At 42.4% G+C, this 27837-nt stretch overlaps 1 protein-coding gene, 1 long non-coding RNA gene and 1 pseudogene across 2 annotated transcripts; 2 read left to right on the top strand and 1 right to left on the bottom strand.

Annotated features, from left to right (window-relative positions):
* Positions 1 to 281: 281 nt before the first annotated feature.
* LOC122642128 (ribonuclease 3-like protein 2) lies at positions 282 to 16452 on the bottom strand. Its single transcript, XM_043835549.1, has 4 exons — positions 16039 to 16452; positions 15730 to 15882; positions 15239 to 15603; positions 282 to 549 (listed from the first exon to the last, which is right to left on the bottom strand). The coding sequence occupies exons 1-4, from the start codon at positions 16423 to 16425 to the stop codon at positions 360 to 362; spliced, it is 1095 nt and encodes a 364-aa protein (XP_043691484.1). The 5' UTR covers positions 16426 to 16452; the 3' UTR covers positions 282 to 359.
* On the top strand, positions 12703 to 27837 carry LOC122642132. The gene is made up of 3 exons (XR_006330017.1): positions 12703 to 12713; positions 22486 to 22489; positions 27755 to 27837. It is a non-coding gene; the product is annotated as an uncharacterized LOC122642132 (long non-coding RNA).
* Positions 24949 to 26965, top strand: LOC122642126 (annotated as a pseudogene).

Genomic DNA, 27837 nt, shown 5'->3' with positions numbered 1-27837 from the left:
GAGTGAAACCAAGCTAAACTATACCTTTTTTTTTATCAGTGAAGTTACACACCAGTTCTGGATATCAGCTTTTGTCATAAAATAATAAAAAAATAGTTCCAGATATCAACGATTATAGAGAACACTTCAATGGTGCTGGTTTAGCAAGGTTGTTTGATAAGCTATAGTAAAAGTCCCATGGGGCATGTTAGACAGGTAGATCCAAAAGAAGAACAAAAAAACTACTGCAACATGAACTTAACAAGATAAACATCCAAATTCTTGATCCAGGATCCCAGCTCCATCTCTCATCTCAACCAAATACCTGTCTAGGGTTAAACTACAATAATAATAATATGAATAATCCAACAACTCAGATTTCAGATTACCAGTCCAACACAATGTTCATTGTCTTTCAAGCTGTGAAGAAACACTGATGCTGCCGAGTTCTCTGCATCTTTTATCCTTGACCTTATATCCCCAGTTGAAATATATGTACCATCAACAGTGTCTACTTTAACTGAACAGATAAATTTCCTGTCGTGGGAAGGACCTTCCTCACTTTTAATGCTGCATGTGTGCACATGGAAGGTGTTACTAGTTACATTATCACAAGGCAGAGGTGAGCTGATTATTGATTAACTCAACCAATAGATTGTATTTAATTCACCCAGAAATGCTTATGATTGAAATCAACAGGCAAAAAACAAAACATCAGTGACAAATAACTTAAAAGTTGGAACTAAAAGAAAGGATGTGATAGCGATAAATGCTCAACATAAAAGAAATTTCAAGTTCAACAATCTTAAAATTGAGTAATGCTGACAGGATTGACACGGCAACAGCCTAATGGGATTTACACTGGGCTCCACATCAACACAGCATGGTCCACTCCTGCATTGCAGCATGGCCCACTACACAGCTGAGAGTCCCTCCCCCTCCAAGCCATAGCATCCACGATCCTGCAACAGTTAGGACTTGCACTCATTTAAAATTAAATGCAAGCCTCTCAGCCAGGTGGCATGTCAGATGGGGCCAAATATGTGGACCTGTAGACCCTAAGGTCCCCTTCCCACGCATCAAGCTTCAGCCCAGATGGACTTGGTGATGTAGCCTAGGTGAAATAAATCTCACTTAGGACCAGGTTCTGTTTTAGGGTTGGCCGAATGAGCAGTTTACGGTAACTAGGGCAAAATTAGGGTTAGGAATGGGAGATTGAGTTAGGGTTTTATTGGGTAATGGTCTGCAGAATTTTAGGAGTCTATTAGAATAGGTTTTAATGAGGTTTGAATAAGAAATAGAAATTCAGAAATATTAGGGTTAGGGTTTTGGGTTTTCAGATTTAGGATCTAAGCTGAAACTAGGGTTTAGGAGCAGATTTAGGTGATGGGCTTTAGGTCGAGTTTTCCTAGCAGGGAGGGGGTGGTTCGGCTGGACTTTGGTGGGGTGTTGATGGCTGGTTAGGTCTAGGCAGATTTTAGGGTTTCTGGGTTTTTATGTTGAGGGAGGGATTTAGGGTTTGTAGTGGATAGGTGAGGCTGCAACTGAGATCGAGTGGGAGGGTTACTGTGATGGACCTGTGGTTAGGGTTTGAGTGTAATCTGAGGAGGGAATAGGGCTGTGATGAATGTAGATGAGGCTAGGGTTTGGGGAAGTCGATTAGGTTAGATGGAAGTAAGAAGAAGAGATGATAAAGTTGCAGGAAATTGTAACTCTTACTGGAATTGCAGAATTTCAGCAGCAGCAACCTTGAAGGACTTGAAGGAAGAAGAAGACGAACCTCCCGATCTGCAAGATGCAAGGAGTCGCCGGATTACTCCAGCCCTAGCCCTTGATATTACTCACAAGGGGTCTTGATATGACACACAAGACAGAGAAGCAGCAGCAGTCATGGCGGCAGCAACAAGAAGAAACAAAATTTCAAAACATAATAGGTGGGGGAGCCTCCCACGATTCTACTATTTATAATAATAAAGGGGGGCCAAAAGGCCTTACAAATAATCAATCTAAAGCAAATCCTAGTCAGATTAGGAGTGGGAATTCCTAATCTGAATCCTAATCACAAACATAAAACATAATAGACTTATACTCTAAATAGGAGTATAAGCTAAACAAATAAAATAAAAAACCACCTATCCCTCTAAAATCGTGGAGGGAGAACTTAAGAAAATAAATATAAAAAGACTGTTTTAACCCTATCATAAAAAAAGTAAAAAGGCTCCAACGAAAATCAAAGAACAGCCAAATTAATCATGGTTTTGGCTTCTCGCATCAACTCTCCCCAACTTAGAAACATTCATCTCCGATGAATGGGTGAAATCCATGCAACGCCCGCAACTTGGGGCTGAGCTTGTTGACTTCATGAATGGGAGTCCACGTACCATGCTTGTGTGAAGAAACTCGTCCACGAACCTTGTGATGAGGAGGAGGAAGTAACATGTGGGCAGCAGCTTCAACACTTCCTGGCAGAATTCTGTTGAAGTTATAACAAAGTGGGAATATGGTCTTCAAGTCGTGGGGCCTTCTCTTCAAGAACCAAGGGGGCATCACAAAATCAATGTGTTCAACCTCCATAGGGTCTTCAATATTTATAACCTTCTCATTCAGCCCCACCTCTTCAAGAACAGCAACTTGCTTGATACTGTCTCCTGTGAAATGTTCCCAATTACCTTGTCACAATCAACCACATCATCCATGAGAACTGGAGCAATTGTATGGACACCTTGAGCACCACCATCTAGATCTTCAAGGTGACGGTCTAAGTCTTCATCACTATCGTGGGGTAGTGCATATATGCCATGCTCATCGTGCTCTTCGAGGTTTCCTCCGCCTTGGCAGCCACATTAACAGTCTATGCTTTTGTGGGCAATCTTTGGCATAGTGCCCAAGTTCATTGCAATGGAAACACTTGTGGGGTTCATTGCTGTCCATGGGAGCTTTACCTTTATAATCAGCACGTGGAGGACGGGAAGAACTACCAGCGGAGTAGCCTGATCGAGTAGGACCAGCAATAGAATTTCCAGTTCGGTTGTGACCAGTGGTAGTAGACTTGAATGCTGAAAAAGTTTTGACAGTACCCTCAATGGAAGAATCAAATTCTCTATTCCCAACCAATAATTCTTCAGCCTTCAATGCCTTCTCAAAACAATCCTTGACGTCCGTAACATCCACAACGCCAATAGCTCGAGGATGTCGATCTCAATCCCAACCGGAATCGGACAACATCCGAGTAGCACTTTCTATTGTGTCGGTGCGAGATGAGAGAGAGTCAAACTTTTGCATGTACTCGGATACGTCATGTTCCTTGACGAAGGGAGTTGAATTGATCTTGCATCGAGCGGTGTAGTGTCTTGGTAAGTACTTCTCTTTCAAATCATACTTCATATCCTCCCAGCTGGTAGGTGCTTTACCTTCACGTTCCATGTCCCGCTCGCCTTGCGCCACCATTCTCGAAGCAGAACCAATTAGTTTAGTGCGTGCGCCTCATCTTTCGGTCTTCGTGCAAATCATACCACCAAAGTAGTCATCTAGGGCAGCAAGCCACATAGAATTTTTGTGGATCACCATGCCCATCATACTCTTTCAATTCTAGCTTGACCTTCTGTGTATCGAACCGCCGGTTAGTAGCTTCATCTCCAAGTGAAGTAGGACCTCAAATATTCCTCAAAGTTAGGTCTTCGAGGTGCTTCAGTAGTTCTGTCCCCGTCTTCTTTGTAGTCATCTCTGTCATTACCTACGCGATCCCCGTAGTCTCGGTCATGTCTAGACCGATCTCTGTGGTCCCCGTGACGCCGGGGATGACTTCTATGATATTCATCCCTTCCCGCAGTTCCATGTACTTCAGAATGAACTTGGAATCTGTCTTCCTCTACAAATAGAGGGTTGCTTACAAGAGGCACAGCTTGCCTTTGTTCTATTGTTGTCATTCGATCACCAAGAACTTGCTGGTCTGTTGAGATCTTCTGCAGCATAGCCATGATTGCAGCAAGGGAATCAGGTTGGGGTGGTCGTGTGGGATCCATGGCAGGGCTGCCATGTTCAGCCATGGCTTTGATACCAATTTGATGTAGCCTAGGTGAAATAAATCTCACTTAGGACCAGGTTCTGTTTTAGGTTGGCCGAATGGGCAGTTTAGGGTAACTAGGGCAAAATTAGGGTTAGGAATGGGAGATTGAGTTAGGGTTTTATTGGGTAATGGTCTGCAGAATTTTAGGAGTCTATTAGAATAGGTTTTAATGAGGTTTGAATAAGAAATAGAAATTCAGAAATATTAGGGTTAGGGTTTTGGGTTTTCAGATTTAGGATCTAAGCTGAAACTAGGGTTTAGGAGCAGATTTAGGTGATGGGCTTTAGGTCGAGTTTTCCTAGCAGGGAGGGGGTGGTTCGGCTGGACTTTGGTGGGGTGTTGATGGCTGGTTAGGTCTAGGCAGATTTTAGGGTTTCTGGGTTTTTATGTTGAGGGAGGGATTTAGGGTTTGTAGTGGATAGGTGAGGCTGCAACTGAGATCGAGTGGGAGGGTTACTGTGATGGACCTGTGGTTAGGGTTTGAGTGTAATCTGAGGAGGGAATAGGGCTGTGATGAATGTAGATGAGGCTAGGGTTTGGGGAAGTCGATTAGGTTAGATGGAAGTAAGAAGAAGAGATGATAAAGTTGCAGGAAATTGTAACTCTTACTGGAATTGCAGAATTTCAGCAGCAGCAACCTTGAAGGACTTGAAGGAAGAAGAAGACGAACCTCCCGATCTGCAAGATGCAAGGAGTCGCCGGATTACTCCAGCCCTAGCCCTTGATATTACTCACAAGGGGTCTTGATATGACACACAAGACAGAGAAGCAGCAGCAGTCATGGCGGCAGCAACAAGAAGAAACAAAATTTCAAAACATAATAGGTGGGGGAGCCTCCCACGATTCTACTATTTATAATAATAAAGGGGGGCCAAAAGGCCTTACAAATAATCAATCTAAAGCAAATCCTAGTCAGATTAGGAGTGGGAATTCCTAATCTGAATCCTAATCACAAACATAAAACATAATAGACTTATACTCTAAATAGGAGTATAAGCTTAAACAAATAAAATAAAAAAACCACCTATCCCTCTAAAATCGTGGAGGGAGAACTTAAGAAAATAAATATAAAAAGACTGTTTTAACCCTATCATAAAAAAGGTAAAAAGGCTCCAACGAAAATCAAAGAACAGCCAAATTAATCATGGTTTTGGCTTCTGCATCACTTGGTTAAGTGGCAAAATAAAGCTCTGAACTCCAGGGACTACAGGAAGGTGCATGCCAATACATGGACAGCTGAAAGGTACATGGGTGCAACTTGATTGAATTGGGTTCTGAAAGAAACATGCCCAATCAAAACCTTGACCTGTCTATCCAACATTTGGAATCGACACATCATACTGCTACTTGGCAGAACTAACTGAATCCTCAAGGGAAGCTTCTTTTGTTGGGGCCGTGTAATGGAAATTTTCCCTTCTCTACCAAAGCCACGATATTTCAGGTGCAGATTTTATTTTCCTTCTCTTCCCTGCCACCCCTTCTCTCTGTTTAGATCAATGCTGACACATGGCACTAACATGAAATGGAAACAGTTGACGGTTTTGAATCATCTTATTCCTTTCTAGAACAAAAAACAAAAACAAGTACCAACATTCAATAATACCAAACGTACTGTATCAAATGGATAGTGTGATGATGTTAACTGTGAACCAGTTCGATCTCTAATGAGATGGACACTTCCATTATATAATATTCAGTTGAGGATTACAATCAATCTCACTCTGCTGTGGTGTGGAAACCCAGCAATTACAAGCCTAGCATGGAAACAAATAATTCTAATATGGTAGTGGAATAACACTGATATGGTAATAGATCTTTGAGAAATATGGAAATCAAATATCACAATCATTGATTGTGACCTTTGGTTGATACACCCCCCTCAAGTTGGAGTGTCGCAGCTGCGAAACTTCAACTTTTCACGTTTCCATTGGAAATGAGCAGTGGAGCGTTCCTTGGTGAAGATGTCGGCCAGTTGGTCCTATAGGTAGAAATGAATTGCACATTGAGCTCGCATTTGGAGACTTTATCGCGAATGAAGTGGAAACCAATTTCCATGTGTTTAATGCGTGCATGTAACACAGGACTGGCCGATAGGTAGGTTGCGCCAATATTGTCACACCAAAATATCAGTGCTTGGGCGAGAGGAAAGCCAAGTTCACGGAAGAGAGATTCCAGCCATGTGAGTTCAGCGCAAGCATCAGCAAGCACTTTATATTCCAACTCGGTGGAGGAGTGCGCTACCGTTTTCTGCTTCTTGGATGCCTAGACAGTAAGTTCAGAACCATAAAATGGCATACACCCCCCCTCCCCAAATGGATTTGTGGTCATCACAGTTACCCGCCCAGTCCACATCATAGAATGTCTGAAGACGAGTATCATTGGATATTTCAATAAGTGGGCCATGGGAATGAATATATTTCAGGCAGTGGCATAGTGCAAGGTCCTCTTCACAAGAGACCAGTGATCCTCAGAGGGATTGTGCATGAACTGGCAGGCCCAATTCACAGAGAACGCCACAACTAGCCGGGTCAAAGTGATGTATTGGAGCGCACCCACAATACTGCCAAACTGAGTGGGGTCATTGAGTGGTACACCCCTTGTTGTAGATGCTTTGACAGTTGTAGCAATGGGTGTGAGAACTGGCTTACACTTTGCTATACCAGCCCGCTGTAGCAAATCTGAAATATAGCAGGATCGAGAAAGGATGATCCCATTGGAATGGGGAAGGACATCCACACCCAAAAAGAAACTCAAAGCCAAGTCCTTGATGGACAACGTTGCCCCCGGCTGAGTAAGGAAAATTTGCACATGTGAGGGCTGGCTGCTTGTAACGAGTATGTCATCGACATACACTAGAACATACGATGTGATGGACCCCTGCTTGTAAATGAATAATGAAGGGTTGGTTTGGGAGGACCGAAAACCAGAGGCAGTGAGAAATTGGGATAGCCTGAGGAACCAGACACATGATGCCTGTTTGAGGCAATACAAGGACTTGTGGAGGCGGCAAACATGATGGGCGCATGTGGGATCTTCAAAGCCAAGGGGCTGTACCATATACACTTCTTCGGATAGGATGCCGTGCAAGAATGCATTGTGTACATCGAGATGGCATATGGGCCAGCAATTCGAGGATGCAATGGAAAGCACCATTCTAATGGACTGAAAGTATCCATGTAATCCAAACCCTGTTGCTGGTGGAATCCTTTGGCGACAAGTTGCGCCTTGTACCGTTCTAGAGTATCATTAGCCTTTCTCTTGATGCAGTAAATCCACTTGCAACCCACCACTTTTTTGTGAGGTAGTAGAGGTACCAAAGACCAGGTGTTATTTCTCAATAGAGCATTAAGCTAGGCGGCCATGGCACTGCGCCACTCATGAACCCTGTTTGACTATAAAATACAAGTTGGTTCAGTAGCGGGGGGTGGTGGTTTGGGAAATGAGGGCTTGGGGTTTTTGTCTTGGATGAAGGCGCATGGGTGGAGGGTTTGGTGGTGGTTGTGGCGGTTCTGCTCCTTTAAATCCAACAACCGGTCCATCAAAAAAGGCCCAGCCCAAGTTCAAGCACAGTTCAAACATGGACTGATTTATTTTTGTGGCACAGCCAGTCCAATCGTGGACCCTTGGGACTGCCAAGTTCTGGGCCCTTAAGTCAACACAATCAAGTGACTTTTCAGCTTCCTAGAATAATTTATTATTTCTTGTAACTAGTTTCTAAGTTTCTTGTTTATTGTTCCTAGGTTTATTGGGTTTTGTTTTCAATGTATAGGGGATAGTTCCAAGGTGTAGTTATTGTCTTTTAAATTTCCTAGTTAGAAGTTTGAAAGTTGTAGTTAATGTTTTATTGGGTTTGGTTTATAAGTGTTATCAAGGCGTATCCAAGGTGACGCCATGGCGTCCAGGCTTCTTGGTTGCCTTGGATGCCTAGGCAGGCGTCTTGCTGCCATGGCGGTGTGGCCTTGCTTGTTACCCTCTAAAACGCCATGGTCGCCTTCCCAACTTGATAACTATGGTTGGGAAATTCCATTTAGTCTTGGAATTCCAAGAGTCTTTTAATTCATTTTGATGTAATCCAAGAGACTATTAAGTCTCCTTTTTCCTATATAAACAGAATTCGTGGAAGGCTGCTGTAGCAATTCCAGATTTTGGAAAAAGACTTGTCTTCTCTTTTGAGAGTGCTTGTGAGTTTATCAAGCTTGTTTGGGTGGGACTCCTAAGGCGTGGCCAAGGTGGGACTCCTATGGCTGAGACACTAGTAGCTCCACTCATCATCAACTACACCTGCCGAATTCACAAAGTTAACCATCTTCATCATCACTACCACCAACCTTCAACATTCCTGTCCCTATTCTCTACCAGAATCAATCTTGGTAGCAGCCATTTTTTACTGCACCATAGTGGGGGCAGTGGGGTTGTGGTAAAGGTCAACAATGGACCGAGTTCTAATAGGGGGAGTGGAGGAGCAAGGCAGTGATGGAGTGGGAGAGGGGGAGGGAGTCAGTAATGGAGTGAGGTGAGGAAGGGGGATGGTGGGTTGGGTAGACGAGGGGAAGATATAGGGGTTGGTAATGGCCTAACGGGGCTTGGGAGTTAGCTGGTGGAGGCGGTAAGAGACTGGTACCAATGGAGTTGGGGGCAACAGCCCAAGGAAATGAGGAGGGAGATGGAGAGAGGGGTGGGCGACCAAGGATGGACCGAGAGTGGAAAGGAAAACTGGTTTCATCAAACCGGACATGGTGCGCTATGTAGATGCAGTTTGCGGACATGTCCAAGCAACGGTAACCAGTGTGAGAAGGACTTTACCCAAGAAATACACAAGGTTTAGACCAAAACTCCATTTTGTAACTGTTGTAGGGCCGTAACAGTGGAAAACAGGAACAACCAAACACTTTGAGAAACTGGTAATCGGGTGGGGTATGATAAACAAGTTGATATGGGGATACATTACCAGTGACACAGTAGGGCATTCATTCGATGGATTAAATACACAACAGTCTCAAACACAAAGTGCCAATATTGGGCTGGTACTGAACTCTGAGCTTGAAGAGTATGTCCGGTTTCAACAATATATCCATGACGGCGTTCAACACTGCCTTGTTGTTCATGAGTATGAGGACAGGATAGGCGGTGATGAATGCTAAGAGATTCAAAGAAGAGGGGTAAAGTAAGAAACGCACCGCCCCAATCCATTTGGAAAGAAATAATTTGACGGGAAAACTGATGTTCCACAAGAGATTTAAAACATTGGAAGGTGGCAAAAACTTCAGATTTACACCCTGAAGGACAATAAAATAAATTTAGTGTTGTCGTCAACAAATATAACAAAGTAATGGTGACCATCCGATGAAACATTGGGAGAAGGTCCCCACACAAAAAGTAGGTAAATCATTAGTGCGTAACATATGACGAAAGACCTCCTCATGAGGGTGGCCCAATGTACACTGCCAGCCTTCAATGAAAATTCATTTAGTGATATTAGCAGACGGAGGAGAAGAAGATGAAACATTGAGGCTGTAGAGGCCTCCCCTACTCGGGCCGGACAGCGGAGTAGTCCTGGTTTTCTCATCTTTGACGAGAAAATGAGAGGCATGAAATTCAAAAAACACATTATTATCCTGAGTGAAAAGCTGAACAGAATGCAATGGTTTTGTAAGGGAGGGAACACACAAAATATTAGAAAGAAGAAAGGAATGAGGGGAGGAGATAGATGAGGAACCAGTGTGAATGATGGGAAGTACCTTACAGCTGCCAACCTGAATCTGTTGATTACCATTGTATGTGTCATAGGAGGAGAGAGATTGAATGGCCGACGTTACATGATGGGTAGCGCCTGTATCTGGATATCAGGTAAGGCAGCCGATGGAGAATGGTATGGGTTACATGGATGAGAGACCAGTGGGGAGGGGTATGGGTAAGGGCTGGAGTAGGGGTCTGGTGAGTAAGATAGGCCAATGGAGGTGGGGGACAGGTGGGGTGAGTGGTAGGGGAAGGGGCGGTTGGGTTCCTGTAGTAGCAAGTACTCTCCAGATGATTTGCCCGATGATAGATGAAGCAAAACATACCGCGGCCACTTGAACTCCACGACCATCGCGACCCCACCCCCCACAGCCACAACCACCACTCTTGGAGTAGGTGGCAGGTTGACCGGTGGGGGCAGCGGGCTGACTGAGATGAGCGGAGGGTGGCATGATGGTGATCATGGAAGAATTGCTGAGGAAGAGCTTGTTGATGGAATTGCCGTTGAAAAATTCTTGGCTCAACAGCAGCCCATGAAGCTCAGTGTATGAGATAGGGTCTTGGCAAGTCATTAGTAATGGTACAATTACCATGAAATCTTGATGGAGAGAGCAGAAAATAAGAAGGTTGAAACCAGCCAGAGATAAGGGCTTACCAGCAGCAGCAAGTTCGTCAGCAATCGACTTTGCAAGCTGAAGGGCCATGTGCAACAACATTAGGCGCGTGTTGGAGGTGGACCCAAAGGTACCCTGGAGTGCGCCCCACAGGTCCTTGCTGGTTGTCTTTCCAACTTCAATAGGGATAGTATCTTCAGAGAGGGAAGCTATGAGCAGACTCATTATAATGTTGTCTTGCTTCAGCCCTACATGGGTGGCAATGGGATCAGATGGACAAGGTTTGGTTTCATCAACGAAGCCGTAGAGGTCTTGACCACGGAGATAAGGTGTGATCTGAGGATGCCAAAATATATAATTCTTCGAGGATAGTTTGATAGAGAGGAAATGGTGGGCACCGGTGAGGGGAGACGCGACAGGGGCGGTCACAAGAGATGGTGGGGCTGCTGCAGCATAGAGGGGTGGCGGGTGGTCGGCAGCCAGCAGAGGAGAGGCCACTGGAGGTGATATGGGTGGAGTAGGATCTGCAGCGGCTAGAGAGGGCGTCCCGGGAGGGGATATGGCCTGAGACATATCATCAGCCATTGAAGAAGCTCGGTGGAGCTTGGAAAAAAAAAAGAATTAGGAAGAAGAGAACTCGGTGGAGAGCCAAGCACTTGATACCATGTTAACTGTGAACCAGTCGAATCTCTAATGAGATGGACACTTTCATTATATAATATCAGTTGAGGATTACAATCAATTTCAATCTGCTGCGGTATGGAAACCCAACAATTACAAGCCTAGTATGGAAACAAGAATAACTCTAATATGGTAGTGGAATAACACTGATATGGTAATAGATCTTTGAGAAAATGGAAACCGGATATCACAATCGTTGATTGTGATCTTCGGATGATAGATGAAAATTGGAAAGCTCCATAATGTCCCGATGTGTATGTGCGTCAACTCATCGTATTAAGATAAAATGTTGCGCAATACATGATTATCCTGTGTCAATTGTTAAGTCTGTAAGGATAAAACAACAACTCATAGATGAACTATGCACATCATCTGTTCATTTCTGATTCTATCCCCTCATCATGTCACCCCTTTTTCAAACCCTAAAGTTCCTACGGATCATTCATTTCTGATTCTATCCTCTGTCTTAAAATTCATACCCTCCAACATCTGCATCTCACTCACAGTACTTCTATTGTATGTGTCGATTTTTACTCAATAAAGCATCACCAGTCCTGCAGCCAATCTTATAAAGTTTCACCCACCACCTTCCTCCCATGGTCCAACCCCTTATTTCGATGAATGATTTAACAAAAGGTGTTTAAAATACTTCATAAACATGTTTTATGCCACCTTCCAACCAAACACTATCCTCCTCCATTATGCTGGCTTTGAGTCCGCATTACAGGACACAATAGCCAAGTTCACATAAAACTTCCCTGCTTATTTTAATGATAATATATCTGTCAATGGCACAACACCCACAATTATCTCTGCACTTTATCCACCTTCCTTAATTCTAAGCAAGGCATGGCTAAAAGTTTATGCAAGCTCCAATCTGGCACAACCTATGCATATCAAGATCTTTCTACATCCATGTTTGTTTCCTTAAAAAAAAGGGCGTACCCAGTGCACGAGGCTCCCGCCACTATGGGGTCAAGGCAGGATCATAATATACGCAGCCTTACCCCTGCTCTCGCAGAGAGGCTGTTTCCAGACTCAAACCCATGACCACTTGGTAACAATGGAGCAACCTTACCGTTGCACCAAGGCCCGCCCTCTTATCCATGTTTGTTTCCTAATGCATACTAAAATTTTAGTCAGAAGAGATTTATTCAGTACAAACCCCTAATCAAGACATCATCTTTAGTTGCTAGTTGCTACTACGGCAAGAAGCATGGATAGAAGTTTTACCATGTTTGCTTTGAAATTTTGCACCATTGAGTTAAATTTTGTGATGCAAATAAGAGTAAAAAGTTGACTATCATTGCATGGATGAAAATATTAACCTCTTTTATTTGGAAAAGAAAAAAAAAATAGAAACTATTATCCTCTTTGAAGCTTTACACCATATGTTAGAGGCTTACAACTATTGATAGAAATCAACTGACACGTGATCAAACTAATATATCTAATGATGATTCACAAAATGACAGACAAAAGCTAAAAACAAACATAAGAAGATGGAAGTCACAAAGAAAGAATATCAAGTATAGTCAAAAGTAGAAACTTCTATATTTTTACCAGAAGATGTGGAAAGAATCAGGCAACCAAAGCTGAAAGGAACTAGAATAAATGAAAGCAAAAAAATTACAATTGTTATCCAATAAAGAATAACCCAAAATGAGAACAAGCATTAAAAAAAGCCCTAGTTTAATATTTTATGCTTCAATAGGAAGGTCATTGATTAATGAGAACCATATGGAACTTTGAAGACCATATATTGACCTAATATGCATCAATCTATACACTTATGTTTGTTAAGGTTTATAGAACAGCATTTTCATCATCAGCATCACCACCTGAAACTGAAAAATGGATCAGAATTCATGGAAGCAAATGGTGAATGATGATGCCATATCTTTTGTTCAAGCATAAATTTCCATATCTTTTCTTTGTTACCACATCTTCCTCAGCTTTGAACTATACCAACTCAGTCCTCATGATTTCTGCTGCACAGGAAGAAATCATCCTAGTCAATGCTTCTTTAATGACTAATTGCCTATGGGATTTCCTAAGCTACCGTGAGTACATATGTTCATTCCTGATTTTAGCCTACAATTCTTGCCATCATATATTCCGACGTACCCACCTATGCAAAGGCATTTATGGATCCTTCCTTGATTGATTGCTCAACATGCTGTTGCACAAAGCATAGCCATCTTATGATATTTTCCCTCCAACTTAATTGTTGCAAATGCCAGTCCCTCACAATATTCCTCCAATCACCAATTAAGCACAGGTAAATGATGAGGGCTCCCACAGATCATTTCTGTTCAGGGGGGTCAGTCCAGGGGAACTTTCAAGTAAAGTTGTGGGCCACCTAGTGGTAGCGTCAGTTCAGATTTCCAAGGTATTCAAGTATTTGGGTCCAGTTTTAGTTCTGTTTTATATAATTTTATTACACCTTTTAAGTAGCCATTATTCAGGGGATTCATTTGATGTTTCAGTCTTGTTAATAGGGTGTTAACCTAAACCGCAGCCAATTTATGTTGTCTAGAAACAGAATGCGGTACTCAGTGGGGGAATTTTAAGGGTCTTTTTTACTCATCCACAAGTTGAACAAAGGCGACTTAGATGTTTTATGATTAAGATGTGATGCAGAATCCAGATTCCAGCGAAAGTATCTCTGGAAAAAGAAGGGCCTGTGGCAAAATGAAGAAATTAGGCTTTCCTAGGCCGCAGTTCCTGTTTTGAACCAGTTATCTGGTTCTCCTTCTGGCCTGCAGTTTCAATTTCTGCATCTCCTTGGAAGTAGAATCGTGGGGTCTTGTTTGGGCTGTATTTTCTTTGTTTTATTGTTATTAAATTGTCAGTAGTCAGGCTGTATTAGGTTACTCCAGTCTTGTTTTCAGTATATTTCCTTTATTTTCTCAGAGTCCTGGTCGGATTAGGACACCAATCACCGCCTGCAATTGGAGAATTTAGAGTTAGTTTTTATTCTTTCTTTTTTTTCTTTTTTTTTTTAATCTGGTCAGGATTGGCTCTAGCCTTTCCTTGATTGAGTTTGAGACAGCTTTTAGTAAAGCTATAAATATATGTAAAAGGTTAAGACCTCCCCCTGATTTTGATGATTAAAAAAAACTTTATGTTACTGGTTCTGTGGATTTCAGACCAAATACTGCTGTGGACTCAGTAGTGTAAGGCCTAGAGGATTCCAGGTTAGGCTCTGGAGAAATTTCAAGCCTGCAATCAGGTGGATTTCTGATTGGTATCTTCTTTGATCTTCTACTTTCTTCTCCATCAAAATCAGGTCAGTACTTCTAATTTCTATACCTGCAGTTTAATATTCAATTAGAATCCTTCAGTTTCAGGTTAGTTCTTGAATCTGAATCAAGTTCCTGAATTGATTAACATCTATCCTTGTATAAACTGCCATCAATTTGCTTTCCTGAACCTCAGGTTTATTTTCTGATTTGCATCCAGTTATCTAGGGTGTGTGCGTATGGCAACGGTTTAAAAAAAACAGCTCTGGAATGAACTGGGTAAAAAACACATTTCTTGGTCATTGGAGAAACAAATTTAAACTGTTTTTTTTTTTTTTAAATAAACACAAATTTGTAACTGCCTGTGGTGCAGCCCATCTGATATTTGATTCCTAATCTGGAATCCAGGATTGGCTGGCTGCATCACTATGACAAGGCAAAATCTTCTGTGTCAACTGTGTTAAGTAATACATTAATATGTTTATGCCCGACCAACAAATAGCATTTGACATCTGGCCTAGTTGAATGGACACTCAAGTTGCAAATATCCAGACTTTCAATATGAAAACTAAGTTGCTTTTCACTTATTTATACTACTTCCATAAGGATATGGGTGCCCTAGAATAGAAACATAAGTAAGAAAATCAGCTCGAACCTCTTGATATCCGGCCATAACAAAAAGCAGACTGTAACCCACAGTTTTGGTATTATCCTACAGAAACTTTCTCCAACCCACTTACTTCTTAGCATGTGCAAAACAATTAAGTTTGTGATATAGACCCACAGACGTGTTGCAGTGGTTATCCTTAGAATGTAAATGAATGAAGTATATATGCCTTCACTTCCTAATAGTGTACAACTGCATGTTTTCAGAGATGAAAGCAGAATTGAGTTCCAGAAAGAACGGAAGTGCATACCTATACTTGGCCTGACGCCACCTCTTCTTGCCACATATCTCATTCAACTTGTGCTTTGCCCCCTCAATCTTGTCAGCTCCATTACCACCCCCAGTCTTGGTCTCCGAGGGTTGCAATTTCCACAGCTTTTCCAAAGCTTCCTTCGCAGCATTAAGCTTGGCTATCTCCTTTTGATCTGAGGAACCAGAGCCAATGAGCTTCCCGTCCACGTAAACACTAGCAATATTCTTGGACCCTTTCCTCCAATGCTTAACGTCCACTTGCTTCCCCTGCTTCTGGCAAAACTCAAACAACACGGTCACCGGCTGTGGTTGCTTGTGTAAGGTTTCAAGGGTAATAATTGGCTCCATAAGTCTCTTAAAAACCTGCAAGAAGAACCGAGGCCGTTGCAGTGGGAAAATGAAAAACTGATAACCAGGAAGGAAGAATAACCAGAAGACGAGGAAGATGAAAAGAATTCAGTAAGGAGAATAAAAAAACAGAACAAGTACCTTCCACAGAGCTTTGAGGTCATAATTACAGTCGACGTAAACAGCTGCGGCAACAGACTCAACAATGTCAGCCAAAATCTTAGGCGATTTAACAGATCCACAGTAGGTAACGGCGCCATCTTCTTCTTGAACAGCAAGGACGAACTCGCTAACCTGAAATTGAACACGAAATCAAAAGATTATATAGTAACCAAACAAAGGATCAAGGAATGAAAAAGAAAAGGAAACTTCTCGACACATAGAATGACTGATGAGAATGAGAACGATGTAGGGTGAGAGCAAAAGCAAGCTTTCAGTTTGGGCACCAACCTTGGCTTCAAGAGAAGGGGCTTTGTGACGGACGTAGCGGTAGAGCTCGTGGCGGACGGCAACACGGGCGAGCTTCTCTGTGCTAATGTTGGCAGCACGGAGGAGAGAGAGATGACCGGGGTCGAGGTCTGGGTAGTCTCGGAATACATTCTCGGCTAGAACGAGACCGAGAACGGCGTCACCCACGAACTCGAGGCGTTGGTAGGAAGGAGAGTCAGTGTAGGAAGAATGGGTCAAGGCATCCTGAAGGAGGGTCTTGTCCTTGAAGCGGTAGCGGAGAATGTCTTCCACGGCCGCCACCGCTGCTCTCATGTTCATGTCCACTGCTTCCATTCCCATTGACGATGACAACGATGATTCCTCCTGATCGTATTCGTATGCATTCATGATACGGGAAAGCGCCAGAATCTCGTAACCCTCCTTCATATTCTTCATCCTCATCTTCTCCGATTGCTCTTCGCAATTGAAATAAAGCAAGAAATTGGGATTCTGGGAGATAGTGAGTTTACGTAGGTCTCTGGCCTCTATCACAGATAGAGAGGGAGAAGGAGAAGGTAAGAGGTACACCGGTCACTGGCGTCTCTAGCGGTCTACCCTCTTTCCGTTTTTGTAATTTTCGGAATCTTTTTGAAAAAATTTTCTTTTTTTTTTTTTTTGAGAAGGCGGGGTTCAAGCTCACACGCTAGTGACCGGTGTTCCTCTAAAACCGAAGTTGGAAAACCAGGTTTTATCTGAGCAAGTCACGAAGTGAAGTCAACATTTTGAAAAATCTGATCAGAAGTTGTGTAGATTATGTTAGGGTAAAAAGTAATGAGACTGGATCATAAATTGTGCAAGTCAAATAAGATTCCATATTTTTAACCGAATGATGGCAAACTCCTGACCATCGAAAGAACATACACTTTTACATTCGAAAAGAAAAAGAAAGCTAGAGGTACTATTTTCAAAACACCACATAAAATGAATAAAAGGAAATACAACTAACAAAAAAGATAATAAACATAAGGGTTGATGTTCTCTGCGCCGCAACGCAGCCTACACCCAGACACATGAGCCTATCATTTAAGGGAGTAAGGTGGTCATTTCGCACACCCTCATGTGTTTGGGTGCAGCCTGCTCCCCCAATCCAGAGAACATTTGACCAAAACATAAACATCAATTGGAAATCCTATTCTAGTGGTAAATCCTGTGAGGACGGTGATGGATGCAAGTTAAATATGAAGTCCCAAGCATCCAACCTCTGCTCCACTATCCTACTCTTCCACCTAGGGAAGTCATGCCCTCTATGAGATCAATAAAGCCTCCGTTGCATCATGGTGATCATCTCTTCAAACCTAGTGCACGCGGGTTACTGCCTGCCTATGGGCAGACCACCTGCGCCAGCTACTCCGTGGTTGTGCAAGTGCACAGCCTGCACAAGGCGCGACCTTGCACAGGTGCGCGGCATGCGCAGCTGCGGCTAGTTTAGTCATTTAAAAAAAAAAAACTATAAAGCCAGTTCACTTGAATTTTAGTTGAATAAATTAGCAATCCGTATTCTAAAATAGTAAGAAACCTTCAATTCTTCCGACTCCCTTCTCATGTTCAATGGTATAAACTCAAAATGCATTATTATGTGATTCATTATTTTATCTTATTTTTTCCTTATTTTTTTACTAATTTATACAGATTTATTGTATTAAAAATATTAAAATAAAGTGATTCGCCTTGACCGGGTTTGACAAGATCGAGTCACCAAGTTTTTCTAAAAGATAAGTCGAGTCAGAAAACCTTGTTTTCCAACTATGCTAAAAGTAGGGGTATAAATGAATAGTCAAAATCCGTTTTCGTATTCGTGTCCGCAACCATTTAGCACTATCTGAATCCGTTCGAAAGCTAAACGGATGCAGATACCGATAGGCTATAGCTATCCAAAAAAGCTATATTTACATATAAACGGATAAAATATCTGATCCGTATCGATTTAGCACACTCCAAATCCGTCTGATAGCTAATCGGATGCGGATGTGGATATAGCACTAAAAGCAGCATGGTTGGCGCATATTTCACATAGTGAGGCTTCAAACTGTTGTATTGAGATACTTAAAATATGGGCCCTTATACAATTAAGACAAAAAAACTCAATTGAATTAAATTTGTATTTCAAATCGTATTTTGTTCGTATATGAAAACTGCTTCTATAGGTGACCAATCCCCTAACCAATTTCTTAGACGTGCAATTGTTCTTCCCTCGCTTCTCTATTTTGTCTCTTCTTCAGTTTCTTCTTCTTCTTCTTGGTGTTGATCTCACAGTCTTTCATGTAAAAGGCAGCCATTAACTAGCGTTACCATCATCCAGAGAAATCATAGAAGTTAAGGCTTATGTAGAGTGTAGTTAGATGATAAGAAGTTTAAAAAGAAATCTAAATAGAAGAAATCAATCGTGTTATTAAATTTGAGCTGTTTGAAATCCTATTTTAATCGATTAAACCCGTTGCATAGATTTGCTTTGATTTTTTTTGTGGAATTATGTGTTGAAGTAAAAGAATTCTCCCAGTTGCTACTTTTCTCAGAGATTTTATCAGATCTAGCTGTAGAACCTTGTTTTGTAACTGACTCTACGATTGTGAACTTAATGTGTTCATTCTCTATTTAGTTAGGTGAACAAAACCCCTATGCCTCATCCCACCTGTTTGCAGGGTGATCATAACAAAATTTACCCATTAAGTATGAACTCACAAAGCTAGACTTCTTTGATTTGCTCCTATGATCTTGTAGCTAAGCACATGCCAAAACATGGTTTCCAATCCCAAATCAAAATTGGGATGAAGGACCAAATGAATCATAATTGGACCTGGAAATGTGTGAGTATTAGCCATACCAAATTCCTTAAAGCAAACAGGTGTTACTGCATCCTGCACATGATTGGTGCATGAGGTTCTAACCATACCAATGGATAGTACCTTTAATCAAACCGCACCTTTGGTCAGGTTAAAGAGATCAAAACCTTGTTTAGCTTTGATTCTTCAGCTGCAATGGATAGATTTTTGTTTTTATTTCAGGGCACGATAGTACAAGGGTTGTTTAACCTAGAAACTCTTTGCTTGGGTAATTTCTGAGCTTGGGTCTGCTTTTCCTCTGGTGATCTACTACCACCCTTTCTTCTTGGCTTTTGTTGGCTCTTAATTTGTCATCAGTACAGAAGTAGGAATATGAGAAGATTTCTTAAAGAAAATCAATAGAAAGATGATGTGAAAAAGGGAGTTGAAGAGCATGAAACAAAAGGAAGTTCTTTCGTGTTTTTTTTTTTTTTAAATTATGTTGATAAATACAAAAGTCTTTTACACGCATTTGAAAAGTAACTGAAAGGTAACCATATAGGTGAAAGTATCTACCATTACTTTATCCTTGAACGGTTCAGATTAAAACACTTTAATCTAACGATTACTAAAAATCAATGTAAAAGATTCCTCTTATACACGACCGTGCATGAAAACCAAATCCAAATCTATAATAAGGCATCAACTCTATTATAGATTTTCTATTATTTTAATGTTTTGTAAATAGAAATAGGATTCATAAATCGTACCAAACACTTATAAATTATGTCAGAAAATGAAAATGAAAAATGATATCAAAAAGACCCTAAGTTCAATGCTAGTGTCTCCCTATGTCTCTCTCTCTCTTTAGAATCTTCAAGGTCTTATTTTTAAGGAAGTTTTCTCTAATTTTTCATTATTGTTCAATACATGTTTAGTTTGGTAAATCTGGAAAACAAGAAATTTCTGTGTATTTAAACACTCTAATCTGTCTCTTCTTGGTACTACACAGGCTTTTCATCACTCAGTCAAGAACAAGAAGGGTAGGTGGGGTTTTGAGCTACTCTCCTCCTCTCAATCTATTGATCATTTTAATATCTTTTGTGCTTGTACTTGGGTTTCCAATTCATCTCATGGTGGCAAGGGAGTTATCATTCGAAATTATAAAGGATCTTTTGAGGACATTTTAGCTCTCAAAGTACTATTTTGTTGTTGTTAGATTTCTGTATATATGTTCATAGAGTTCTGAATAAGGATGCTCATATCATGATTATCAATTAGGCGAAGTTACCCGGAATTGAAGTGGGAGGCTAGTGATGGGAGATGAAATGCTGCCTGATCCGGGAGGATCCAGTCCGCCGGAGGGTGGGAAACAGCTGTGGATCGTGGATTTTTTTAAGCCTAAGCCTAAACCCGTAGGAGGGGAGGCTGTGATCGAGAGCCAGGCTCGAAGAGGGGAACATGGAGGCCCTGTCCGCCCTCCTCTGAAGAAATCTCATGCGAAGGCTGTGGGAGGTCATCTTCCTGTTTTGGAGGATCTGCCGGAGCCTATTAAAGCGGGAAGTTTTACCAAGGTCATTATTCCTTAAGAAGCCTTTGAACAAGGGTTGCAAGGCTTCAAGAATGCCCTGTTCGGTCTTACAAACTTCCGGTTTGTGTTACTGGATGATATAAGGACTGCAGTTAGATCTTCTTGGAATATGCAGGGTAGGGTTTTTATGTCTCCTTTAGGGAAGGGCTTCTTTCTGATTCGATTTGAGAAGGAGGGGGACATGGCGACCATTTGGAAAAGAGGCTCGACGAAGGTGGGTTCACAGGTGATCACGTTTTACCGTTGGAGGCCGCGATTCAACTTCCATGAAAAAACTGCTGTGACTAAGTTGGTTTGGATCAGATTTCCTTATCTCCCTCTTGAGTACTGACATAAGAAAATTCTGTTCTCCATGGCAAAGGAGGCGGGAAGGCCAGTGGCGATTGATCGACGCACCCAAAGGGTGATGTGTGGGAGTTCTTGTGGAAATAGATGTGGAGGGCGACAGACTCTGCGAGATTCAAGTCGAACACATGCAGCCTGGGTCGTGCGATCCGTTTTGGTTTCACCAATCTATTGTTTACGAGGACGAGATGGAGTGGTGTGGGTTCTACAAGAAAGTGCCAAAGTGGGCCACTCCTTGGCTTACTGTTATGTGAAGGACAAGGTGGACGCTGCGGGCGTAGTCATGGATGATGGCCGGATGACTGAGGTGCACGGCGTTGGGGAGGGTGGTCGAAGAAGGTGGCGAAAAAGGAGGGATTGGCCCCAGATCCACGCAACAAGCCGTGACATTTTAGGCAACCCAAATGGCGTGGTGATTCCTGATTCAAACTCTCCAATTTTAGAGGAATCTACAAGGAATGTGGAGATCGTTAGTAGAAGGCCAAAGTCTCCTACCTTTTTGGGTAGTGGGGATGACGTGCTAAGAGAAAATTTAGAGAATATGACTGAGAATAGAAGATTCTTTGGGATTGGGGGTACGTTAGAGGTGGTGTTATCCCGCTGTAACGAACTACAAGATGCCTCTAGTGATGGATCGGGTATGGATTCCGGATCTGAATCCGAACCTCATGGACCATGCTGTGGAGAACAACGCAGCTGGCGTTGTTGAAGGTAGGGATGAAGGTAGGGATGCAGATCCGACTCATGCGGAGATGCAAGGTGGGTGGACTCAAGTGTTGGGTCAGAAAAATCATGATGGTTGTAGGAATGCCCCTCGAGGTGGTCGTATGGGTGGCCGTATGGCAACTCCAGGTATTGGTAGAACTCGTTGTCAAAAAAAGGCAAAGTCTGGTGTTAAAGCGGTGGACACGACAGCAGAACAACCCCCGATTGAAAAGGAGACTTCATCTCCCTTTTCACCAGAGGAGAAAGCTCTTTTGGCTCGTGGAGCTTTTGATCGGCTTGGTGTATATACTGAGATCCCCCGACAATCAAATAGGACAAGGACCCCCTCGATGCGTCTCGCAGATCCCCCGTAAACTTGTTTTATTATTTTTCTCGGGTAAGCGAGGGCTTCGCCAATATGATTTAGGACTAAGTTCACCATTTTTTAAGCTTTAGTTTTCTTTGTCAGTATTCTATCATAGACTTGTTTGCCTCTTTTTATATATTCAATAAAATTTCTCTTTAAAAAATTGAAAAACACTTAAAAAAAAAGCAAACGGATGCTCATGAGGGGCTTCCCTTAACCTTAATTTCCTTTGTAAATCCTGGTATTCTTTGAATCAGGAACTTCTTGTTCTTTCTTTTTTAGTTCTAGGTGAGGCCGGCACGAGTATGACAAATTTCTTTTTCCCCCAAAGAGATTTATAAACAGACCGGTCCCATGAAACCAGCTAAACCTCAACCACCATTGAACCGTGATATGCTACCTTAGATAAAGGTAGAAGAAATGTGTAATAACACTTTTGTCCCCACATCTCATCATCCAAACGGCATTGTAATAAGGCATGATTGGGGTAGTAAAACAAAAAATCCAAAACAGAGAATGGTTCTTTGGGATGGTCCGCATGACAGGTGTACGGACAAGATAAAATGTATCTTCCCAGATCTGATCTTGATGACTGTCAAAACGTTCAAGTTGGTGGACCCGCCCCCCCAGCTGGCGCGCAGCAATGTGAGAGCGCCTGATTGCGGCATTGCCCAACGTTCGAAATTAGGGAAATGATTAAAAAAAAATGGGTGAGTGGTCGCGGTATGTACATGAGAATTTGTTTACAGAACGTTGTTCTCTGCTAACCATTGATTTGCCCAAGTACAATCTGAGTCGTTGAACTGCTTCTCCCTTAGTTCACCCAAAACTGCGACTGCCGGTAATTATTTGAAAACTCAATCCCAACCCAACAGATTAATCTCGCGAGGACTATGTTTTTCCGGAATCAAAGGGAGAGAGGGAGAGTGGGAGAGTTGAGCATGACAAACCAGGTAAATCTCTCTCTCTCTCTTGGGCGTACCCGTCTATCTTCCTCTTCCACTTTTACCCTGTCTCTCTGGGCTTTTCCATCCATCTTCCTCTTTCGCTTTTATCGTTGGTTTCATCTTGGCTTTCACCAACTCAGTAAGAGTTGGCTTTGATTGGATTGAGAAGCCCCTAGTTTTCACTTTTCACTAATCAAGATTTAGAATTGGATGGTGGTCTGAAACGAGTGCACAATCGCTTAGGAAACCTAGTTTTGATGTGAACAGTGCAGCAAGATCTGTCTGGAGTGCTCTCTTTTTCTGATGATTTTGAAAGTTCAATAAGTTCCAAGAACAATTAAGAGCATCAGAAGTTGAAGTCTTTAAGTGTGTCTGCTTTTGCTGTTTTGGTGTTGTCACAACCAACACAGAGTTCCCCAACTGCATTGGGTTTCTGGGGTTAGTAAAAGAGGGTGGCTAGTTTCATGATTCAAGGTCCATAACTAGAGCTCTGTGTTCAAGAGTTAATGCGAGAATAAAATTCAAGAAATCAAAACTGAATGTTTGCTTCGGTGGATCAGGGAACTTCCCTGTTTTCTCAAGCTTGATTGCAAATCCTACTGATGAAATTGCAATTTCATCAAACTTTGTATTGCAATGTTTACATTACAGATGTTAGACACCGCATGAACATAAAGAGAAAAATTCATAACATTTGGGTTCTCAAGTATAAATTTCTTGAGATACCCATAACAAATAATTAGATCATCCAAGATAATTTGGGATGCTAAGGTGTTGTTAATATTGGACTTCAATCAATTCTCAGTTTTGATATTACGTACACAGCAACAGTGCCATTCTTACATGATGTGATTTTACTTTTTGACCGAGCTACACGTTAATATTAACATTAGGATAAGTCAGAATTGAATAGTTGAAGAGCAGAGAAGATGAGTGAGTTAAAATACTTGATTACACCACAAGTTGAGGGCGTGGTGGTTCTTCACCACCTCCTCCTTCAAAGAATGAACCAGATAAATCTAGAGTAAGGGCTTTGGCGGACAAACTTATCAAAAAACAAAAAAGCTTTGATGGACAGGCCATGGCTGCTCCTTTGTTGCTGCTTGATTTTACTAGTGCAAGGTCTAAAAATTCATTCCTTCCATGTTCCATCCTTTCCTAATTGGCTAATGTAAAATCGAATGTCCAAAATAGAATGAAATAAAGATTAAGAATAAGAATCCAAATGTCGCATTCCATCTTATGGCGTTAACAGCGAATCACCGCTCCATGGGGTCGCACTCCACCTTGTGAGGCAACTTCCAATCGAGGACCTGGCAGAATGAGGGAGAGATTGAGAGGGTTACGGTAGAGGAGAGAGGACAGCATAAATCAGAAAGAGATTGAGAGGGTTAGGGAAGAGGAGAGAAGAGAGAGGAATTGAAATGATATATCTGTGCATATATCTCTGCAATACCATCGCCGATCAGATGGAGAGAGAAAGAGAGAGCGCAACCAAGGGACTGCGAGGAGGGAGATTTCCACCTGCTGTCAGGGTGACAGCAAGTCTAACACTAACTAAACAGACTCATACATTTTTATGATTCAAATTTATTTGGAGAAATTGACGGTAATGAGCGAAGAACATTTCCCAAACTAATTCTTAAGGACGTACCCGGATCATTTTGCCAAAAAGAATATATTTCCCTAGCCGTTATGACATTCGTCAATAAAATTGGTAACTTTTCTAGTATTATTTGACAGAAAACTATCGTCAACGTTATTACGATATTATTAATGGGAGATTTAAAATAACAGAAGGAGGTGATTCCCAGTTCCCAGAACCTCCCCACCTGGCGGACCAGGATCTTCTACAATACTGATGGGTTGCAGTGCACATCTGATGACATAGCAGAACTCACGTAGCACACATGGCCACCACAGACGTGATTAATGTCAGAGCTGCTACGTGGGGCCCGCCACACCTTCTCGATCTTCACAAGCTTTTAACCTCTCCGTATGCTCTGCATCTTTCTCTCCCATCTTCCCCACCTTTTTTTTTGATAATGTCATCTTTCCCACCTCACACTCCCTTACTCCCACTCTCCCCACTTCCTCCTCATCGTTCTTTGTTCCAGTTTCCCCAAAACAAACACCGTCTTTGCATTGCATCTTCTCCTTCCTTCTCATCTCTCATGCTCCGTTTCTGCTGCTTTTAGAATCAGAGCATGGGACTTCTCACCATTCCTTGCTTCCTCTTACTTCTCTGCATCTTCGCATTTGCTGCAGGTAAGAACACGGCATCTCTTCTGCATTTTCTTATACTACTGTATCCCTCTCTCTCTTTTTCTGTAAAATGTTTCTGATTGTTTCTAACGCTTACATTTGCGGATGCGGTTTCCATCGGAGTTAACTACGGGCGAATAGCAAACAACCTTCCTTCTGCAGTGAAGGTTGTTCAGCTCCTCAAGTCTCAGGGTCTTGAAAGAGTCAAGCTCTACGACACCGACCCGACCGTGCTTAAAGCTCTTGCTGGTTCAGGCATCAAGGTCGTCGTCGACTTACCAAACGAAAGGCTCTACCTGGCCGCAAAGAGACCATCCTTCGCCAACGCATGGGTTCAAAAGAACATCGTTTCTTACTACCCAGCCACACAAATCCACGCCATTGTCGTCGGCAAGAGGTTTTTGTTGATCCAGACAACCTAACCGACTACCTTGTCCCTGCCATGCGAAACGTCCATGCTGCGCTCGTACAATACAATCTCCACTCCTCCATTAAGGTGTCCTCACCCATAGCCCTTAGTGCTTTGCAGAACTCCTACCCTTCTTCCGCTGGATCGTTCAAGCAGGAGCTAATCGAACCTGTCATCAAACCCATGCTGGACTTTCTCCGGGGGACTGGGTCGTACCTAATGGTGAATGCTTACCCTTTCTTCGCCTACTCTGCTAATGCCGACGTTATCTCTCTGGATTACGCACTCTTCAGGGAGAACCCAGGTGTGGTGGACGCCGGTAATGGGCTGCGCTACTTCAGTCTCTTTGACGCGCAAATCGATGCGGTGCTTGCGGCCATGTCGGCTTTGAAGTACGATGATCTGGGGATGATGGTGACGGAGACCGGTTGGCCTTCCAAGGGAGACGAGAACGAGAAGGAGGCGAGCGAGGGGAACGCAGCAGCCTACAATGGCAACCTTGTGCGTTACGTACTCACAGGCGGAGGAACGCCATTGAGGTCCAAGACGGACATAGAGGTCTACCTATTCGCAGCTGTTCAATGAGAACAAGAAGCCTGGTCCGAGGTCCGAGAGAAATTACGGTCTTTTCTACCCAAACGAGGAGTACACTGCAGGAAGTGAAACAGCATGGACCAGTGGGCGGAGGGAAGAACCAGTTGACGCCCGTGAACGGCGGGGGAAGCAGCGGCGTATCGACAAGGTCGTCGGGGCAGACGTGGTGTGTGGCGAACGGGAAAGCAAGGGAGAAGAGGTTGCAGGCGGCGCTTGATTACGCGTGCGGGGAGGGAGGAGCAGATTGCGAGAAGATCCAACCGGGTAGCACATGTTACAATCCGAATACACTAGAGGCACACGCATCCTTCGCATTCAACAGCTACTACCAGAAGAAGGGGAGAGTAATGGGTACCTGTGATTTCCAAGGGTCCGCTTATGTCGTCACCCAACCTCCCAGTGCGTCTTCCTCCTTTACACTTCTCCTCTTTTATGTGTTTTTTTATCCTTCCTATACAAAATGGGCAGTTTCAGAATTTATATCCTCGGCCACCACCGGCGGCCGGAGCAGTAACTTTTCCCATTTTCCACACTTTCCATTTGGGCTTTGCGACTAAGGTGTGAGATTGGAGTAGTGATCGACTCTAAAGATTAGAGGCGGTGGGAGATACTTTTTTGGAAACAAAAGTGCTGTCTTGTCACAGTTGGACCATAGACCATTAGACCTTCAGACCATGGGACCAAGTTTTTTGCTGTTGATTTTACGTTTCTCCCACAGTATGAAACTCTTATCTTGTTTTGGGATTTAGAAATCCTTTGATTTGATTTAGGTTGATTGATTGATTAAGTTGCTTTGGGAGCTGCTCTTGAGACTGACTTAAAATATGATTGTTTGTTTGTTTGTTTTGCAGAATATGGCAAATGTGAGTTCCCTACGGGTTACTAATAGAAGCTGGTAAGGAATCATGAAGGGAGAAGTTCATGATGATGATGATGAAGAAGAAGAAGAAGTTGGCCCTAATGGTTTCGTGCAATGTTTGTTTTTGCAGAGTTGGAACCCTAGGGATTTGAGGGCTTCTCCGTTTATTTATTGGTAAAAGAGTGGAAGTACAAAGAAAAGGAGAAAGCAAGTCATCAAACCTTTTGGCAGCTCTATTCAAAATTGAACATCTGGAAAGGGTAAAGTTGGTAGAATCTCCTGTTCATTGTGCCAAACTGCCAACAGGGGATGCATTGGATTGGACACTGTATATACTTGGGATTATCTCTAGATTTTATTACTGTTAGATTTCTTGGGTATTAGGGTCTATGGAGGGCCATAGATATTGGTTTTAGTTGAGGAGTTAATTTTTCCTTTTCTTTCCTGTTTTAGTTTCCTATTTCGTTTTTGAGTCTAGGTTTAATCTCTTATTTGTTCTAGGAAACTGACTTCCTTCTATGTATGTATGTAACTTGTTTATTCTATAAATAGCGTGTGTGAATGGCTGGTTGAGATATCAATCTCTAGTTTTCCTCTCTTTTCTCTTCTCCATTCTCTATTCATCTCCCTCTCTGCTCTTCGTTTCTCTTTGATTCAGTTACAATTACCACATTTTCAAGCAACATACGTATCATGTTTTCACAATTTTGAATAAACAGGTAATGTTTCATTTATTGTAATAGAAAATGCATTCCAAATAGGCAAATACAATTGAATGAATAAAGTGAATAGCAAAGCCTTTTAATTTATTTGGTGGCACATGGTAACATCAGTAGAACAGTAGTTCTGCTAAAACAGAATCAGCACAAGTATTTTAACTATCACAATATTTGATACAGAGATCATACTCTATAACAAC

This window comes from Telopea speciosissima, chromosome 10, assembly GCF_018873765.1.
Source record: "Telopea speciosissima isolate NSW1024214 ecotype Mountain lineage chromosome 10, Tspe_v1, whole genome shotgun sequence".
In the NCBI taxonomy this organism is placed as follows: Eukaryota; Viridiplantae; Streptophyta; class Magnoliopsida; order Proteales; family Proteaceae; genus Telopea; species Telopea speciosissima.
Note: the sequence above shows the minus strand (reverse complement) of the source record. Positions and strands in the feature narration are given on the sequence as shown.

Coding starts and splice junctions, on each gene's coding strand:
- LOC122642128 (XM_043835549.1), bottom strand. CDS start 16,425: ATGAATGCATACGAATACGATCAGGAGGAATCATCGTTGTCATCGTCA. Junction 15,883..16,038: donor CCCCTTCTCTTGAAGCCAAG/GTTGGTGCCCAA, acceptor GTTCAATTTCAG/GTTAGCGAGTTCGTCCTTGC. Junction 15,604..15,729: donor ACCTCAAAGCTCTGTGGAAG/GTACTTGTTCTG, acceptor TTCTTCTTGCAG/GTTTTTAAGAGACTTATGGA.